The sequence below is a fragment of the Lissotriton helveticus genome, chromosome 4_1 (genome assembly GCF_964261635.1).
Source record: "Lissotriton helveticus chromosome 4_1, aLisHel1.1, whole genome shotgun sequence".
Taxonomy (NCBI): Eukaryota; Metazoa; Chordata; class Amphibia; order Caudata; family Salamandridae; genus Lissotriton; species Lissotriton helveticus.
In genome coordinates, this window is record NC_136063.1 from 819,902,782 (window position 1) to 819,922,810 (window position 20,029).

General features: G+C 46.4%; 1 protein-coding gene across 1 annotated transcript in view; it reads left to right on the forward strand.

The window, feature by feature from the left end:
- SMCHD1 (structural maintenance of chromosomes flexible hinge domain containing 1) overlaps positions 1-20,029 on the forward strand; it is a 2,317,253-nt gene that overhangs the window by 1,039,376 nt on the left and 1,257,848 nt on the right. Inside the window, exon 27 of the mRNA XM_078687460.1 lies at positions 12,820-12,908. Coding sequence (XP_078543586.1) covers positions 12,820-12,908 — 89 coding nt within the window. The remainder of the gene's footprint in view (positions 1-12,819; positions 12,909-20,029) is intronic.

A 20,029-nucleotide genomic window follows, 5' to 3' on the forward strand; every position in this document is an offset into this window, starting at 1 on the left:
TCATTGGTTCGCAGACCCACCACCGGGGTTGGTATTGCTAGGGTATCTATTCTAAGGTAAGGAATCTAACACTAACCTGTTTCTTTCAGATGCACAAGTTACTTACCGTTGGTAACGATATATCTGTAAGAAACAGTAGTTAGTGTTAGATTCCTTACCGCCCCACCCATCCTCCCCGTTCTGCAACCGATTTCTAGGGTTAAGTCATCTCCCTTTGAGGGCCCTAGTTTCATGGCACCAGTGTCTGTTTCTTGCATGGCTCTGCGTTCCTGGCGCTGAAAGCTATGTATAGAACTGACGTCAGCGTGCGAGGGCGGCGTCTAAGTACTCCGACGTCATCCCGGCGATCACAACGCCGACGACGGACGCGGAGCTGCAGACGACTCCTACTGACGCGCAGGGGTACTGCTGACGAAAGCTTTCTGGATCCAGTCTGACGCCTGGGGATATTCTAAGGTAAGGAATCTCACACTAACTACTGTTTCTTACAGATATATCGTTACCGAAGGTAAGAAACTTGTTCTTCTTGTCACACAAAACCCTGACATCACCAACATCCTACTTTGGAAAAGGTATATAGACAACATACTGGTTATTTGGCAGGGGTCCCTACTCCCCCGTTTGGACCTATGATGCTTGACTGAGGCTAATTACTTGCATGTACTGTCGTGTGTGTTCTGAGTTGTTTTTATGTGTCCTATATCTCAAGTCAAGAATAACTTTATTTCGGTTCAAGGAACCATAAAAGTTTGTTGATTTCCAGTTCAAGGAACCATAAAAGTTTGTCAATTTCCATATACATTTTACAGTTCATTAAACAGTTACAATAAAAGAGCTAAAAGACAATTCATAAGATTCCAGCAATATAATTCTATTTACATAGAAAAGTCAATCCAAGCAGCAAGATATACACCAGTAGTTAAGTGCATCTTTTACTCCTAGCACTTCCTAATTGCAATAGAAACTTTTATATCCGCGGTGACCAATGTATGCAGAAAATGAAAACCATCAGTGTACCATCAGTGTATGAGCAAGGGCGAATCTTCCTTCGTAACGGAAGTAAAAATCTAGTTCTCACTGATTTATAGAAAGCGCAAAATAATAGAAAGTGCATCGTGCTTTGGCTCGAAAAATTATCGCATGGGCAAGGCATGAGCTTATCTGACCACTCTCCTTGGCGCCGAAATGCCAACAAAAGGTGCACAGTGTATAAGTGGAATCTAGTTAAGTAATATCTAATCTGAGAGTTGATGGAAAAAGTTAAATAATATTGCAGTAGGGCAGGAAACCGATGGGATACGCCCATCACGCCATGCTGATAATCGTGCATATTGCCCCTGTTACGGTACACTTCTTTGATAATTACCTTGGCGTTTGGGGGAATATTATCAGGATTTTCGAAAAAATGCCCCAGTCCTATCTCGTTGAATTTTCCCCTCAAATACAGGAGCCAAGGTATCTTAAAATCATTGCCCAAGTTTAGACAATCTTTTATGACTTCTCTCGAAAACGTTAGATCCCCTGTAAGCCAAATGTTGGCCCAGAAGATCAGAGGGGCACTACCTATGCGGTCTTCTATGAACTCTAATCCCAGTTCCTTGTGACAAAAAGGGTGGGGGCACTATTCAGGGTCATCATTTTGTAATGTTCCCAAACACCAGCCCCGTAAGTTGCGGTGGTGAGATATTTAGCTCTATTGAGAGTGATTAATTCCCTCACAGGCTTGTGCTCTAATTTACTTGCAAAGTGAAATAGTGAATAAACAACCCTACTTGTCTGTTGTACTCTAGTGGTTAAAACTGATTCCCATTTCCACTGGTTATTAAATAGATAGGCAAAAAATACGAAAAAATGATTTACCTTTTCTAATCTCTTGCCCTGTACAATAAAAGTTTAGTTTTTGTGGTCTTAGGACCACATACCAATATATAAGATTTAATAAAATTGACTTTTAAATTGAGGCAAAACATACAATCACTATAAGCATCAAGAGATTTCTGCAGGCTCATAGCTGTCTTTGCCAGTAAGACTGTATCATCTGTATATGATAATAAAGGGACAGATTGGTTACCGATTTTGGGAAAATCGAGCTCCCTATGTGTTTAAAAAGCCTCCAGTCCGTTTGTATAAATTAAGGACAGGAATGGGGCTAAAATGCTCCCTTGCCGGACACCCTCTGTTGAAATGATCGGGCACGTTTTTCCCCTTTAATTCCATAGCTATGGTGACTGTAGTATTAGAGTGTAACCTACAATGAAGGGTTACTAGTGCTTCTTCAACGCCCATACCTTCCATCACGGCCCACAATTTGTCCCAGTTAACGGTGTCAAAAGCACTAGAAAGTCCATGAAGGCCAGGTAGATGGAGCCCTTCCTTGTCCTCACATACTTGTTGACGATTAGGGACAAATTAAGACAGTGCACGGTTGTGCCCATCCCCCTCCTAAAACCTTATTGTGAGTTGGACATGAACCCTGTGGTGGATGCCCAATCTTCTAGACGAGCAAGAAGTACCCTGCCCAGTACCTTAGCAATAGGGTCAATCCGTGAAATGGGCCCATAGCATTCTGGATCACTCCTACTGTCCTTTTTAAAAACTGGGACCACTATTGCATTCTTCCAACGGGCAAAGGGCCAATATTAGCTGCATTAAAAACATTTGGCAAAAGAGGTGCCAATATATTAAGGTTTCTTTTAAAAAGATCAAGTGGCACCCCATCTGGGCCTGGGGCTTTCTGATGGATACCCTTTGCTAAGGCCTCCTCCACCTTATATGTCTTATATGTATATCACTCATGACAATTTTTCACAGTTTGCACACTTTTTGATACGTGAGAACAATTTCACCATCTACTCACAAGGGTGCACAATGTACAAAACATAAAACTGTGCATTTTATTAATTCTATCTGCATAGATTTCAAAGGAACAGGACGACTTGGTGGTGTATGCATTTATATTTAATTTTGTTTTAATCGATCGCTATATTCATTTGAGAACAAGGTATCTCAACGACTGAAGTAGTGGTAACAGGGAGTAACCCCCATTGGTCCTAATGAAAAGCCTTGGGGTAGGGCTTGAAACTAGTGGACCAGATAAACTTAGGGACATCTCATGATCCCCATTTTTTAACCATATCGACTAGGGAAACTAATAAATAATACTTTTCTCACTAGCCATATATTTGTAAACTCTTTTTTTCAACACATAAGTAACATAACGCCCGCTCCAACACCCTTTTGCATTACGATAGGCACAGATATTGCCAGTGCTCCCACGCATTTGTCCGTCGCAGCACACCCCTTTCCATAGCGGGTTAGGGAAGAACCCTATGTTGAAGCATGCTACCAAGAGGTAACCCTGGTGGGTGAGGGTTATTTAAAGAAAATATATATTTGGTAAAAGAGTGACTCCTTTTGGTTAATAGTATATACGTTTGGAGGATAAGTCCTCTTATTTTTCCCCTCTACCTCCCCATGTTGATGTTTTTCTGTTCACTGTTAACTGCATTACTTACAGTTGGTTTGTTAAAGGGGTTGTATTTCTACGATTTTCACTGAGTAGACGAAGATTCTGACTTGCAGCAGTTGGGCAGGGTTTTCTCTTTGAGATCTGTGTGAGAGCAGCTTCATAATGAGAGAGCTCTTTGGGCATCCATTGCGTCCAGCCCATAGAAAACTTCAGAACAGTCGTAAACTTTGCTGCTTTATCTGAAGGTTTAACACTTTGGAACGTCGTTGCCAACTTGCTGTTGGTTTTATGTTAATTTCATATCAAAATCTTTGATGCACTCATAAGTTACATTTTGTATTTTTCCACAGTGGATGTCAGTGTGTCACTATCTATTGAGTTGTCATTTTTAATGTTTACCTTCCACATGTGTGCATGTAATTATGTACACACACATTGATGCTTTTTTTCCTGATTTTTTTTTTCTCTTTTGAAACATTGGGACCTTTATCCCTCCTCACTATCATTTGCATGTCTACACCTCTTCTCAAAGAACCTGGAAGACCCGGGAGCTGCCACTGCATTCACTAAGAGAACATTGATAGGAACAAATGGATAGCTACTTGCCACTGGGTATTAGCAAAGAACATTAACCAACTATCCTATTCCGTGGATGATGATGAATCTTTTTTTCCATCACCTAACTGAGATGTTTATGGAGGTAGGTACTTGTAACGCATACTCACGGCCATAGGAGGATAGTGTAATAAGTGTAGTGAGAGCTTCTCCGCCACCAGTAGGATCTTCAAAACACATCTTGCCACCTCCGACTGAAGAGATTGACATGACCAAAATGTGCACCAAATTTGAGAAATGGCAAACAGTCACTCGACTCTTGCCTTCCTTATAAACCCCTGACTCAAAAGTGGAGCCACGGCTAGGCTCCATGGTATAATCTGTTACTGTCCAAACTCATGAAACTGTCCAAGAAAATGTAAAACATCTGGAGGAAAGGGTACGACCCTGGCGAGTGCCACCAATTCTCAAAGAGAGCTATACCATGTAGTCAATACCCTCATGACAACACCAACTCATAGAGCAGCCCCACCCTGCAATGTGACATATTTGCCATGGCTTCCACATATAAAGTAAAACATATCATAGACTCTCTCCCAAAGAGCACATCACCTGGTCTAACTCCCTCTGAAGAATTAATAACGACAGCTCAACTGCCTTCATGTTTGCCTCTAAATACAGATGACATTGGCAACATATTAGTCTATAAAATCTGGCTCACCACTTGACCCAGCTCCTCCTGATGTCCTACTAACAGCTGGTGAGTTTGTTCTACCTACTCTAATGAAAATCCTAAACAGGTCCCTGGCATTCAGTATTGTTTCCCCTGCATGGTAGCATGCATTATCAAACCACTGCTTAAGAAGCCACATACAGACCCCCTTATGGTCGATTACTGCTGATCCATTTCTCTGCTTCCAGTTGCTAGTAAAATCTTAGAGAAGCAAATCTGAAAGAGACTACTAGCCGCAGATTCCTTAACGTAGAATTATCCCCAGGCGTGGGACTGGATCCTGAAAACTTTTTGCCACAGCATCCCTGCGCGCCGGGGGACGGCACCACGTGACTCCGCCCTGACGTCGTCCACGTTTGTGACGTCAGCAAGGCTACATAAGTCTCACCCCGGCACGCCTACTTCAGTTTTTTCTCTTTTCCGCGTGCAACGCGGATCCGGATTATGCCCTGGCCTGTTTCGGGCCTTCTATTCTTATACACACTTTGGCGTTAAGTGGAACAGTGTGCGAATGCCTTCAGGCTTCAAGACCTGTACCTCCTGTGCACGTCCCATCTCAGCGACGGACCCTCACCCAATTTGCATGTGGTGCCTGGGTGAGCACCACGACTCTGAGAGCTGTGACGCCTGCCAGCACCTTAAGCCTAAGTCACGGCAGGAGCGCCGGATAAAGTTGGTGGCGTCGCACTTATCCAGGTCGGTGTCATCCCAGCGTCCGTCCCCTACCTCGGAAGCAAGCAGCCGCCGGTTTCGTCTACGACATCATCTTTTGCCACGGCCCCAAGGGCATGGCTCACAGACTGGTAGGACCTTCAGTTTATCTCCGAGGCCCTGTCCTCTTTCTGCGGGGGGGCGCCCCCCCCCCCCCCAGGACATGCGCCCCGCCGGTCGCCTTCCTACCTGCCGTTTCCCGGTGCAGAAGCGACTAGGGCCCAAATGACAGTCTACGCTGCGGCGTTGCAGGCTTCTTTGGCCTTTCCTGCACCTCCTGAAACGTCCGCGGATCCCTTGCTTTGCGCGGGGAGTCCCACAGAGTCGCCGGCGGCTCCGGCCCCGGAGGTTTCAGCTTCAGGCCGTAGGAGGGTGGTGTTGTCGAGGTGCGATCCTTCGGGGCTCCCCTCTTCGGAGCCTGGCGTCCCTGCCTCGCCACAAATCTCTACGGGGCTCCCTGTGGCGTCGCAGGAGTTCGGCGGGACTCCGGGCTTGGCCCCGAGTCCCCATTGGTCCTCTGAACATGCGGCTGCCACACCAGAGGTCGAGCCGATGCCGTTTCGGTGCCAGGAGCCTTCCTCCCTGGCTCCGGTGGAGTCGCGGGTGGAGGCAGCGACCTGGGGCGCTTTCCCGAGTCCCTCTCGGTCCGCGACGCGGGCGGCTGCCCCCTCTGAGGCCGAGCCGGTGCCTTTTCAGCGCAGCTCCCTTGCCGTTCTGGCACCGACCCCGCTCCATCCTCCTAGAGAGCACGTGGTGGCAGAAGTCGACCCGGCGCCATGAATACCCAATCCAGCACCGATCGACGTCGATCAGGTGCCGGTGGCGGACTCCACGGAGCGGCGCCGGCATCGGGTTCTTGATTCGTCCCCTGAGGTCTCTTCTTCTGCAGAGGTCTGCCAGTTGTTGGTGTGTTCCTCCCCAGAGACAGGCCGCCGTGTTGTTGCCTTTTCACCAGCATCTTCCAGCGAGGGTTCCTCATGTCCCCACGGCCTAAATCCTCAAACCCTTCTTTTCGTGGCCCGCGGATGGCTTTTCTTCCTGCCTCTCCGCCTTCCACTGGGGCCCCTCAGGTTCCCCATTCCTCTGTGGATCCCCCACTATTCCGGGGCTGGCCGCTTCCCCCTAGACATGGGGATGGGCGGCTCAGTTTGCAGCCGTCTCCCACGGAGGAATTACTTTCTCCTCCGCGGTGCCCTACGGAGACTAGTGTTGCCTTTGTTCGGGCTATTTCCACAGCCGCTGGTATTCTGCGGATGGGTGAGCCTGTCACTCCGTTTCCTATGGACAACCTTTATGAACTTCTCCACCAGGGCTCTGGTGGACGGGAGTTCTTCCTTCCCTTTGAAGCGTTACTCCACAATTCTCTTATGGGGGCTTGGGGGCGCCCTGCCACGGGTTATCTGGTGCCTCAGGCGCTTCTGCATCTTCACCGCTCTGCTCCACATGACCCTGTCTGTCTTTCTTTCCAGCCTTCTACTCAAGGCTCTCTTCTGCGTAATGCCTTTCCGTGCTTGCCTGTGGTGTTGTTTCCTCCGTCTCTGGAGGCCCGGTGGTTGGATTCATTGGGGCGTAATGTCTTTGCCTCGTCTAGCGCTGCCTTGCGGGAGCTTAACACTTTGTGTGTGTTGACCAGGGCTACTTCCGGTCTGTGGGACTCTGTGGAGTCCCTTCTTTCTCATGTCTCTCTTTAGGGTGCCCATGCTGATCTGCGGTGCTATTTGTTGGATGGCAGGGAGTTGGCCGCATTTATTCTTCGTGCAGCCTTGGATGTTGCCGATGCTCTCGGCCGTGCTATGGCCACTTCTGTTGCTCTCCGTCGCCATGCTTGGCTACTTGATGCTGTTTTTCCTGAAAATATCAGGGAACGTCTGATTGACCTACCCTTTGACGGGGTCCTTCTGTTTAACACTCATGCAGACTCTGCCATTCAGCGTCTTCTTGCGGGTCTCCGTCCTCCTCCTCCTCCTCCTCCTCAGGCTGTTTTTTTGATCCTCCGCGACTTGCTGGGAGGTGTCATCCCACCTGCTCCTGGACTCTGGTGTTCCCATTACACTTTCTGTGAGAGGTGCTGTACCCTCGGGGTCCCTTGGTTGGCCCGCTTCTTTAGTTGGCTGCTGGTTCAGACCCCTCCCTCCCCGTTTTTTGGCAAGAGTATACTTTTTGACTGCTTTCTAAGCCTTGTGTGGTTCTGCCGCAGGTTTATAGTTTGTTCTCTGATGCAGGATTTCTTCCCTAAGAGTGGTTCCCATACTCTTTTGGGACGTGTCTTACCTTAAGTGGGGTATTTGTAGCTATTGGATAGCCCTGTCTTACACTGGGAGGGTGTTGACTCCCCCTTGCAGATTCCTCGCCCTTCCTGGTGTTTGCTGTATGCCGCTGGTGCATTTTCTTGGGCAGCTGCGACGTTGTGCTGCACTGTTTTTGCCCTTTGACTGTTCTTCGGCCTGGTACTCTGTCTAGTGTTCCAGAGGTTTATTTTCCTGTGTTGACGGCTTGACTCCTCCTACCTGTTTCTCCTCTTGTTTTCCGGCTGGGGACGTTTAGTTTAATGACACTTGTCGGCGTCCAGCTGCACCCGCCTGTTCTTCTGGTCTACGGCCAGGGGCCTTGGAATGGGGCTTGGCGCCCCTGCTTCTTGTTTTGCGGGAGCCTTGTGGGACTATGTATTTCTTCTCCAGCCTGCCTTATTGCTGAGGCGCTGTTCTGTCTGCCCTGTTGACTTCCAGCTGGGATGGATTTGGCTGAGGGCTCTTGTCCTCGTTTGTACTCTTCTGCTTGGAGTCTCTGGGTTGCTCTTCTTCCTTGGTACTCCTCTGCGTTGCCTGTACCTGGGGCTTCCGGTGGAGGTCCGTGGTACATTGGCCGCTGGCCTCCTTTCGTAATGCATGTACCTGGGGCTTCCGGTGGAGGTCCCTGGTACATTGGCTGCTGGCCTCCTTTCGTATTGCCTGTACGTGGGGCTTCCGGTGGAGGTCCCTGGTACATTGGCTGCTGGTCTCCTTTCGTATTGCCCTCCCTTCTCCTGCTTGGTAATGGCTGGGCTCCCTCTTGTGGTTAGGACACATCCCCTGTGGGGGGGTTGGGGAGAGGTGGGGGGGGGGGGACTGGGCTCTTTCCCCTGTCCCGGTGATTGTTCCCTGTTGGGGTCGTGGGTTTGCCTGAGCTGGAGTGGTCCTCTCGCAGACCCTCCTTCCCCTTGGATATGGCTAGGGTATCTATTCTATGTTAAGGAATCTGTGGCTAGTAGTCTCTATCAGATGTACGAGTTACTTACCTTCGGTAAAAGTGTATTTGGTAGGTACGATTCTACCCTCAGATTCCTTCACAACCCACCCGTCCTCCCCGTTCTGCAAGGGCCCTTCTTGATCTTCTGCACGCGCCTGCCTCCGGGTGGTTGTCTTTTAAAAGTGTATTTTCTTACTCCCTCCTTAGGGGGATGCTCGCCTTGTTATTGCCCCATTCTTTCCTTTCTGGTGCTTGGTTGTTGAATTCATGGGTACTTCTGTGCCCCTGCACCCTGGTCTCCGCTGTGGGGTTCGCTCGTGCTCTTCTTCCTTTTGTTGCTTGCACTTCTGGCTCTTGGCAGTCCTGTTCCGGGCGGTGGCTGCAGACTTTTTGGTCTGATGTGTATTTTTCACATGCTTCTACCCCCGGGGTGGCTATTGTATTGGTTTGCAGGATTGCTTTCTAGTAGCTGTACCCTGTTTTTTCATTCCATGTCTTTGGTGCCTTAGTACCTTGCACTATTCTGGATGGTGCTGTTTTTCACCTTTTGCTTCTTTCCCTCCTGTTTAGCTGGGTTTTTCGCACACTGTTCCAGCATTCTCACAGTTTTGTTTGTGATGGCTCCACGTTGTTACCGGAAAAGTTCTCAGAAGAAAACTGACGTAGGCGTGCCGGGTTGGAACTTATCTATCCTTGCTGACGTCACGAACGCGGACGACGTCAGGGCGGAGTCACATGGTGCCGTCCCCCCGGCGCACAAGGATGCTGTGGCAAAAAGTTTTCCGGATCCAGTCTCACGCCTGGGATAACTCTACGTTAAGGAATCTGGGGCTAGAATCGTCTCTGTCAGATACACCGTTACCGAAGGTAAGTAACTCGTACATTAATACAAATCTCTCTGATTTTGTAGAATCTCATTCTATCCTTTATCACACCCAAATGAGTTTTAGACCTGGAAACAGTACTGAGACCGCATTGTTAGTGGCCACTGAAGAGCTCCGGGCCATCCTTGACCGGTGTGGCTCAGCTGCCATGATCATGTTAGATCTTAGTGCTGCTTTTGACACTGTTTCCCACTGCTTCTTGGTTCAAAGACTGGATAACACCGGCATTACAGGCTCCGATCTGAAAAGGATTCAGAATTTTCTAATCAATAGAAATCTTCAGGTTTGAAATAAGCTATTTCTGTTAGCAACATATTGGATTGAATGCTCTTCTTTAAGCCCAGCGTTCTTTAATGTATATATCCTCCTGCTTTCAAGATCGGTGCAGGCACTTGGCTTAGATCTCGCCTCCTACACTGACCATACTTAGCTGGTTCTTGCACTTACCCTGGATTCTCAACAGGCATCCAGTGACCTAAATGCCTGCCTCGAAGAAGTAACTGAATGGATGTGAGCCAGCAACCTCAAACTCAATGGTGGGAAGACAGAAGTGCTGGTTGTTGGCAACAACACATCCTGCTGGAAAGAACTGCTATGCCCTCAATGCCTCGGAGAGCAGCCAGTGCCTTCTAAAAGAATAACAAGCCCTGGCTTTTGATTGGATAGGAAACTTACTATGGAGAATCCATCCAAAAAGCTGTCCGCAGCTTGCTTCGGACTACAACGCACACTTAGGAAAGTCATGCAGTGGCTACCTCCCTAATCCAAGAGGGTAGTCATTCAAGGACTAATAACCTCTTGTCTTGACGTCGGTAACTCCTTGTTTCTGGGAAGCTCTCAATATATGTCCTTCAAAACGTGCAGCGCAATCACACTTCAAGTTCCCCAAACACCATTCGCAGCCCCAGCGTTGGCGGCGCTTCACTGGCCCCCAATTCATAAAAGGATTCTTTTCAAGGTCCTATCCCTGGCCCACCAAGCAGTACAAGGCAAAGGTCCCCTTCTGATCCAAAAACTGCGTTGCCCATATGTTCCAAGGAGATCAGTACGCTCCAAGAGCTCTTCTCTGATGACCATCCCCAAAGTAAAGAGAGGCAGATGTGATGTCCACTCCTTTGTCTTTCTAACTGGTAAGATGTGGAACGTCCTCCCTAAGACAGACACAGCCAGAAATGTCCTTTAGGAAACATCTAAAGATCCATCTATTCTAAACCTCAGTTTGATTCACCTATGTTTGGCAGGTATGTCTGTCTCTTGCTGGGAGGCCTTTCGGGGTAGCTGTGTGCTACATAAGACACCATGAATAGAATAGAATCTAAGGCTCCGAGACATCTGTTCTTCTTTAAATGTTCCATATTGTTGCAAGCTCCTAGTGTTAATTGTATCATTTAGAGCACAATATCTTTTAATTATTGCGCCATATATTCATATATAGAATGACTAAATATTAATACAACAATCCTATGGTAAACAAACTATTTATTTTGAAATCAATTCTAAATTATGTTCTAAATTTGCTACAGCGTAACAATGACCAACTGTATACAGAAGGAATTGCTTATGATATTGAATACAAAAGATATACATGGAGAAGTACTTATCGCCTAAGTGAATAAGTCATCATTCATAACAGTGAACGCAAAATATTACCTTAAGCCACTGACACATATAACTCAAATTAAAGACATGTGGCTTGTACATAACTGAATCAGTATCTACTCACGTTGACTATACACTCTTCTAATGCCCTGAAGAAGGGCAGAGAGTGAATATAAATTAGCTGTATCTTTAATATTAAAGTGGTATAGCCTGTGTATTAAACCCACCTGATGACGTATTTAAAATGACATTATAACCGCGCATAAAGAAATTACATAACAAATTACAAATGTGTGAATGGCAATGAATGTGGATGTTTAGTAGAGAGCAGAGGAGCCACAAAACTGTATATAGTTTTCAAAACTATATATAGAAAATGCACCTTTTAATTCAATAAAGGTTTCATCCAAGATTTAAAAATAGAGGTTTGCAATTGCTAGATCTTGCATATTGTTTTCATCATCAGACATTCGAACATTGTTGATAAACTGTGGCGATTTGCCAGGCACAAACAACAAACTGAAATATTGTTACAGATTCATAATTATTTTGAGACTTTGTTTTCAAGAAATTGATTTAGAGTACCCAAATTGGCCTTATAAATTGGTCAGCCCCCTATGTTTCACTGCTATCTGTTCTGTACCACGACATGCTTTGCATTCCCTTGTGACCGTAGCTTGTCTTTGAAAGACTGATGAAAGATGGTCTCATGTGTCCTAGCACCCCTTACATGGAAGTCTTTGTTATTGATGGTCATAACATCACCCACACCATTACAAAGTTGCTAGTCTTTTGCATATTGGAATCTTTCTGGTGTTCTGTAATGGCTAGGTGGTACTGAGGGAATTAGACTTGTAGTCTGTGTGTGAGGGGTTTTGCCAGCTGTGACGGATTTCTCCCAAGCCGCAACAGTCTGACCCACTTGGTTAACCTGAGATCTGTACGGCTTTCAAGGCTACACAGTGTGAAAACATTTTGCGTGGAGCTGCCAAAATATTTATTTGACCAGCTTCACTATACACCAAAGTGTTGGTCAGGACTCTTCATCGTATTGAGAAAACATATAATTTCTCAAGGTCTCTGTGCTCTCCACTTTTTTACAGCTAGGACATTTGTTAAAGTTGCTTAATGAATACATCTGTTAATGGTATATTCACAGTGCATCTTAAAAATAGAACCTTTGGTATGAGATCAGCTGCGATTTCATGATTATTTGAACACAATTTTGAATAAGTATTAAATGATGGGAGGTTTTTCTTAATCCCATCTCCAATATAATGGAACTTCTGTCACTTAAAGTTGTCACTGATGTTTGTCACAAATTATTTGGGAAGCTCAGAAAATTGCGTTTAGTAAAAATATTCTCAGTAGTGAAGATCATTTGCTGTATGCGCCATGGTGTGCTGTTGTGCACTATGTAAAGTTTCAACATAATTCATACCATCATTGATGATGATCATTGAATTCAGTCAGGTAATGGAGAGGCCCCAGGAAGGATTTTTACATTATTTTTATGTTAATAATTATTACCTTCTCTTATAGTATAGTATTGTAGTTGACAGCTTGTGTGCTGTACCTATTTTCAGCCCCACGCAGATCAGGTTAATTCACAGTATTTCAAAACTAATTTTCTTCTATTTTAGACCTCTTCCTGATGAACCAAAACATCTTAAGTGTCAACTAAAAGGTTTGAATGTAGTTAAAATGGGTCAAGATCTTCAAGGTGAAATTGGTAAGTGATCTCACTTTTGCAGAGAAAGTGAGCAGAGCTTTAATATGTTTAATGATGGTTTGGGTATTTCTGGTGTCTGTGTCCCCATTGATCTAGTCTTTGAGGAGGCGGAATTTATTATTTTTTGTACGTTGTTATTCCAGAATGTTTTATCTAACTACTGTTTTCTTCCTCTTTGACGATTCCGAATGCCAGCCTGTGGCTCATTAAATTTATTACCACAGCTTTGATGCCAGGTGACACCAGCCATAATTCGTAGTGCACTGATGCGACTGTCCTAGAAACCTACCTCAGACTGCACATAACAGGAGTCCATGGCAATCCCTTCTCACATTTCCACTTTTGGGCATCATAGTGATGCAGAGTACTTTGAAACAACATTTGAGAACATAACTATTCTCCCAGCTCCCTTTTTAGGTCTTTGGCCATAAATGTGTTGCTCCCCTGGCGAGGCAGTACCTTATAGTTTACTGACCCTTATTTAGAGTTTGGCGATAGGGTACTCCATCACAAACATGGCAGGTGTCCATTTGCCATACTTCCGGTTTTCCTGCTCTATTTAGAGTTGGAAGCCTACATTGACTCCGCTGTCAAAAAAGTTTTGTCTGACTTCCTTCAGACATCGGGCTGTTGTTTGAAAGACATTAGTACCATCTGCTATATTTAGGGCAAAATTTCCAACAAACCATATTCCTGTTAGGGTGCAGCAGGGAATGACTGGCTGTCCCAAACAGGAAATGAAAGAAATGGCCCGTGTACGCTGGAATTAAACTTACCTTACAAAATAATGGGGTAACCCATGGTAAACCAAAGGACATGGGTATGGTGTAATATAGAAAACAAGGTGGTCCTTATGGCCATAATTTTGTCACAGACATTTTTTTTATAGAAATATTTTATGCCAGCTGCCCAATCGATTGGTCAATGAACAAGAGAGAGACCATTAGTATTTACCAGAGAGTCAAAAGACATCACTTTGTTAGAGAAACTAAATCAATACCTTTTATATTTTTAATATTAAAAAATGCATTTATCCATTGAATTAAGCTCCCAGCATGTCAGGGAAATTTTTAAAACAAAAAAAGTTTGCTTTGCAAGAAGAGATGTTTAAGTATGGCAGAAGGTCTTTCAACCAAGCCAGTGGAATACATCCCTCTTCTGCCCTGGCTGACTGACAAGACCGGTGGACCGACCATCATAGTATAAATGAGGGCCTTCTGTCTGTTGCGGGTTTTCTTATGTTTACTCCTGTAACTATAAGAAAAACAAATTGCTACTTTTTCAATCCTCCCAGGTGCCAGAATGGATCTGAAAGAGCTTTCATAGCTTCTGAATTCAGATTGTTGGTGGCATCAGTGTCCCACCCCAGACCATGCAACTTAGAGCTGTATACAAGGACCATCGCTGGTGTTTTCACCGCTCCATGTCCAGTCCCATTGTCCCCAGTTAGGTCTTCTGACTAAGCTCCCTTGGTAGAGAAGTCCACCCTCAAGAAACATGAGACACATCACAATAGTTACTCTCCCTCCTGTAGGAGAGTAGGGTCTGCTTCCGTCAACATTCCCAAAGACCAGTGCAATTTTGGTCAAGACCAAACACAGGAGCTCTGGCAGATTTATTGATGAGTCTTCTGCAGGCCTCTGCCAAGTACTCAATGCTTTGCACACCTGGTTAAGATTTCTGGATCTAATTCTGACTTTATTCAGATGCATCATGTTGTTATTATGAAAAGGATGACAGTAGTGACAACTTTTTACCTCCTAGTATGAATTGGGGTGTTTATTTAGCCTTAAAGAATGCCATGTACTTCAGCTCTTCCCCTTTTTTGACCTGGGATGTTCTTCTGCTTCCCGCACCAATGAAATTGCTTCCTTTACAACAGGTCTGCGTAATGTGGCTGGGGCTTTGCAGATGCTCTTGCTTGTTGACAGAAATACTTCTAACTTTTTTTAAGAAATCCTCCACCCGTCATCCTCTTCCTCTGAGCTATGACTTCCCTTTAGTAGACCACTCATGGATCTCATTTGTGCTGCATGGAACTTACTGGCTTCCACTTCTGCGCTGAACTGCCGGGGTATCTGCAGCCATCACTTAACCAAATTTGATCCTAATTTCTTGTATGCTCTACCTTTACCTGAGAGCTTTGTGGTACACATTTTCTGTTCTATGAATCTCAATTCCATCTCATTTCTCTATGTTCCAGCCGACAGGGAGTTTAAACGAATAGAAGCCATTGGCAAGAAAGACCTTTTCTCTTAAAGTCCGCTTCTTTATTCCTGCTATGCCACATATATGTTGCCCATGTCTTTTGAGATATGTCTCAACTGGTTTTTCCCAATCTTTGTAGGCCAATTACTTGAACACAATACTGAGGTGGTGCATAACAGTCAAGATGTTATCAAACAAATTCACTATTCTTGCCTTGACATCTGTTTTCAGTGGCTCCTCGTTGCAATATGTCGGCATACCTCAATGTGTTCTCACGGCTTTTGTGGGAACATCCAGGCAAGCCTCTTGGATATGCCCTGCAACAGTTCTTGCCTCTTTGGGTAAATGGCTAGAGGGAGCTTCAAGCAAGGCTGCACTTTCATGCTAGGTTTGGCTATCATGGCTTGCTAATTCCTCCAACAGTACACAGAGTTTAGGGACTATTCAGAGAGACCGCCTTACCGGCATTGCCAGCCCTTTCAGCCTATGTAATAGATAAATGACTTTTTTTGTAGCTACAGTGGTCGTGGTGGTTCCAGAGAAAGGTCAAGGACATCCTCCTTGGCACCTTCAGACAAACCGATTGAATCACCCTCCAGGGAGCACATACGTCTTGCGGGGACATGATCCCAGTGTTTTAGGAGCGATCTTGTCTTCTGGCCCTGACAGTCCTGCAAGGTATCTATCTGCTTGTCTCTTATACCCTCCTTATTCCCCATACTTGCAGGCACAGGTGATCTCTTCTGTAGTGTTTCCTTATTAAGTGGGCTCAGCACTGGGGAATCTTGACGAATATTCAGATCTCAGTATCTGAGGTAGTGTCTGGTTCTGGAACACCTGACTTTCGACAGGCTTTCTTCTCCTCCACAAACAATGGCTATGATGGAGACTGTTGCTGCCTCCCTCAGTTGCAGCCTCAATACATAGGCTTATTGCCAATTGTAAATCTGCTTCAGGTGTGGGCAATTGACTTGGCCCTTAAGGCATTCTTGCCCTCTGTTACCAGTTAATAGGTTACAGTCCTCATGGGCTACACAACTGCAGTGTGGTACGCTAGCAAGCAGGGAAGCTGGCCCATGTCTGCAGTGCTTTGAGGCTTTCGTGTTTCATGTTGGGCCCAAGCTGACAATGTTTGGCTGACTTTCTTTTCTCTGGGAAGCTCCCTGAATATGCAGTATGACCTGAATTTTCTTCACTTAGCAGACCAAAGCGTTCCATCTACATCTGGATGTGTTCAACCCATTTTCACCCTATGAGGCACTACTCTGGTAGACCTCTTTGCCATGCTTCAGAACTCTATCTACTTTGTCCTGTGCCCTCCTGTTTCTGCTGCAAGCACTGTGGGATAAATGTCCTGCCTCAAGTCTGACTTCTAGCTAATTTATGCTACTTCCAGCTACTCTATGCGTTCCCACTCATTCGCCTGATACCTTGTTTTCTGAGCAAACTGTAGGACCAAGCCCATATGACCTTGATCGGGCACGACAGGCAAAGGGAAGTATTGTTTTTGGATCTGCTATAACTATTTCTGTACACTCCTCTTCTGCTCAGGGTGAACCGCCTCTCTTAGCAGGACTGCATATTCTTAGTCCGATACTCCAGAGGCTCAAGCTTATTGCCTGGATATTTCTTTATTTGCCCTTGGATATGGTAGACAATATCTTGGTTGCAATGTACACATCTGTAGTAAGCTGGATTTTTATGTAGTGATCCAAAATGAGGTACACTATGTAGAAAGTCCAGATGACCCTTATTGGTTTACAGTCTTAAATTAATAATCCCAAATGCTCTCTTTGTGGTAGTGTGGACGAGCAGTTTAGGCTTATCAAAGGATAGTGTTATGCTTCTGATAGATACATCTGCCGTGTGGATTCCTCACCTTGTGAATACCCCTTGCGTCAGCAACATTCGGAAATTCTTTTTTTCGTAGCCTCGCGCCGACGTGGACTCCTGACGTCATAGAGACACGACCTCGCTCGCGACTCCGCTGACGTCACCGACGCCTATAATAGGCCCACGCCGGCGTGATGACATCAGTTCCCTTTTTTCCGCGTCGTCGACGCTAACGGTTTCGGGATACTCTGTAGCCTTAGTACATTGTTACTTCGTTTCTTCGTTTCTCCATTCTCAAGATATCTGTCATGTCGACAAAGAAGACCGGTTTTAAGCCTTGCAGAGAATGCGGGAAGATGATGTCCGTTACGGACCCTCACCAAGACTGTATATGGTGTTTAAGCTCGGATCATGACGTCGATGATTGTTCATCATGTCAAAAGATGAACCCGAAGGCTCTTCGTGAGAGGGAATCTAAACTTCTTGTTGCCAAACTTAAAACAAGTAAGGTTAAAAGATCCTCAAAGCATCCGAAGAAGTCGAAGTCGAGATCCAGGTCAAGGTCTCGAGAGGCGTCGGCCTCGAAGTCATCATCCGGTCATGCTTCCGGTTCCCACAAGAAGCATAAGAAGAGGAGACACGGATCACGTCATCATTCCAGATCGAAGTCTCCCAAAAGGATGAAGTCGAAAGTGATTCCTCCTCATGAGTCGGAAGGTGAGGCTTCACCTTCGGAGTCGGTGGTCCATTCTCCGACTCCAGTTCCAGATCCGACTCCGTCTCCGGCTCCGTCTCCGGCTCCATCTCCGGCTCCATCTCCGGCTCCGGAAAACACCGATGGAGTTCCTGTTGAGGAGGGGGCTTCGAATCCTGTTGAGGAAACAGATTCTAATGTGCCTCGAGGTCAGCCTGAGCATCCACCATTCCCGACTCCAGGTCAGGACCCTTCTGCGTTTTTAAACGCGATGTATGGTGTTTTCTTGAGGTCGTGGTACCCCTCTGGAGCACCTTCGGGTCCCATGGGTCCAATGGCTTTCAATTTGGGTGTTCCACACTCATATGCTCCAGCACCCTTCATGCCGTATATGCCGGCTCCGACTCCGTTGTGGCAGTACCAAGCTCCACCGAGGTCGACGCCGGTGTCGACGCCGGCTCGGCCGAAGTCGACGACTCCGGTCCAGGCGTCACCGACTCCCTTGGATTCTATGGGGCAGCCTTCCAAGCCCTCTGATTCGATTCCGAAGTCGGCTCCGGCGCCGTCGAATTTGGCGTTGGATTCGACTGCACTTCGAGTCAAAATGAGATCTCGTAGAGAGGCTCAACGACTTCTGGAGGAGCAGAGAGTTAATGATTCATCTTCTGAGGTGGAAGAAGGTGAACTGGAAGGGGATTGTTTCGAAGACCTGGCGGATGCTAGTGGTCTTGAGTTTTCTCCGGAGTGGTCTTTGCATTCTGGACCTGATGCTCCCTCCAGAGATGTTCAGCCTTATCATGTTGTCATGAAGAAGGCAGCAGGGCTTTTAGGTCTGACTTTGCCCTCTGTCGAGTTTAAATCGAATTTATTGACAGAGGTTCTCCATTCTCCTAGTTCGTCAGTAGAACCTTTGCTCCCATTTAACGATGCCTTAAAGGATCCTATAATGGAAGTTTGGAAAAAGCCTTTTTCTGCTCCTGCAGTTGCAAAAAGTGTGGCTAGGAGGTATAGAGTGGCTCCTGATGATCCTGCTTTCTTATCTTCGCATCCTTCCCCTGAAAGTTTGGTAATTCAGGCCGCTTGCTCTAAGAAGTCTGTTGGGGCTTTTCCGCAGGTGCCTGGCGACAAAGAGGCCAAGAAACAAGATCAGGTCGCGAAGAAGATTTTTTCTTCGTCCAGCATGGCTTTGAAGTCTTCTAACGCCACTTGCCTCATGGGAAGATACATCCATGCTCTTATGGACTCTATAAGTTCTTTGGTTCCTAAGGTTCCTGAGGCTAGTAGAAAGGACTTTGAAAAGGCTTTATCTGACACTCAGGCAGCGGCTCGTCAGGTCATCCAAAGTGGACTTGATACAACAGATTCTGTGGCAAGGATCATGGGCACGGCGGTTGCCACGAGGCGTTCAGCCTGGTTGAAGTCATCTGACTTTTCAGCTGATGTGCAGTCTGCATTATTGGATTTGCCTTTCGATGGCGAGGGGCTTTTTGGGAAGAAGGCAGACGCGGCCTTGGAGAGATTCAAGGACAGCAGGGCAACTGCTAGATCTCTTGGCCTTCAGGTCAGGGGTTCTACGACCAGAAAGTTTAGAGGGTTTGGTCGCTCTTCCTTTCGGTCGTATAGACCCGCTCAGCAGCAGCAGCAACAGCAGCAGCAGAATACCTTGTATAGGTCTTACAGAGGGAAACAGAGATCACGTCCTCGAGGTCGTCAGGTCTCTTCCTCCTCCACCTCCTCCAACCCCCCAGCCACAGAAAAGCAGCCCTAGATCCGCCATTCAGGATCATGTGGGTCCAGTGGGGGGTCGGCTTACCTACTTTCTACGAGATTGGGAATCGGTTACATCAGATCTTTGGGTTCTCAATCTCGTAGAAAATGGGTATGCCCTTCCCTTTCGGGAATTCCCTCCCAATTACCCTCCTTGCCAGGGATATTGCTCAGAGGAACATCTGTTACTCCTACAGGAGGAAGTCCAAACACTTTTGAGAAAAGGTGCGATAGAGGTGGTTCCAGAGCAGGAAAGGGGTCAGGGATGCTACTCCCGGTATTTCCTGATTCCCAAGAAGGATGGCAGGCTTCGTCCGATCCTGGATCTCAGGATCTTGAATTTTTATCTGAAGCAGGAGAAATTCAAGATGCTCACCCTTGCTCAGGTTCTTCAGGCTCTGCTGGAAGAAGACTGGATGGTGTCACTCGACTTGCAGGATGCGTACTTTCACATCCCAATCCTGAAGTCGCACAGGAGGTATCTCCGTTTTACGGTTGGGTCACAACACTACCAGTTTGCGGTCCTTCCGTTTGGACTTACTACTGCACCTCGGGTCTTCACCAAGGTGATGGCAGTGGTGGCGGCGCATCTCAGAAGATCGGGGATTCCGGTATTCCC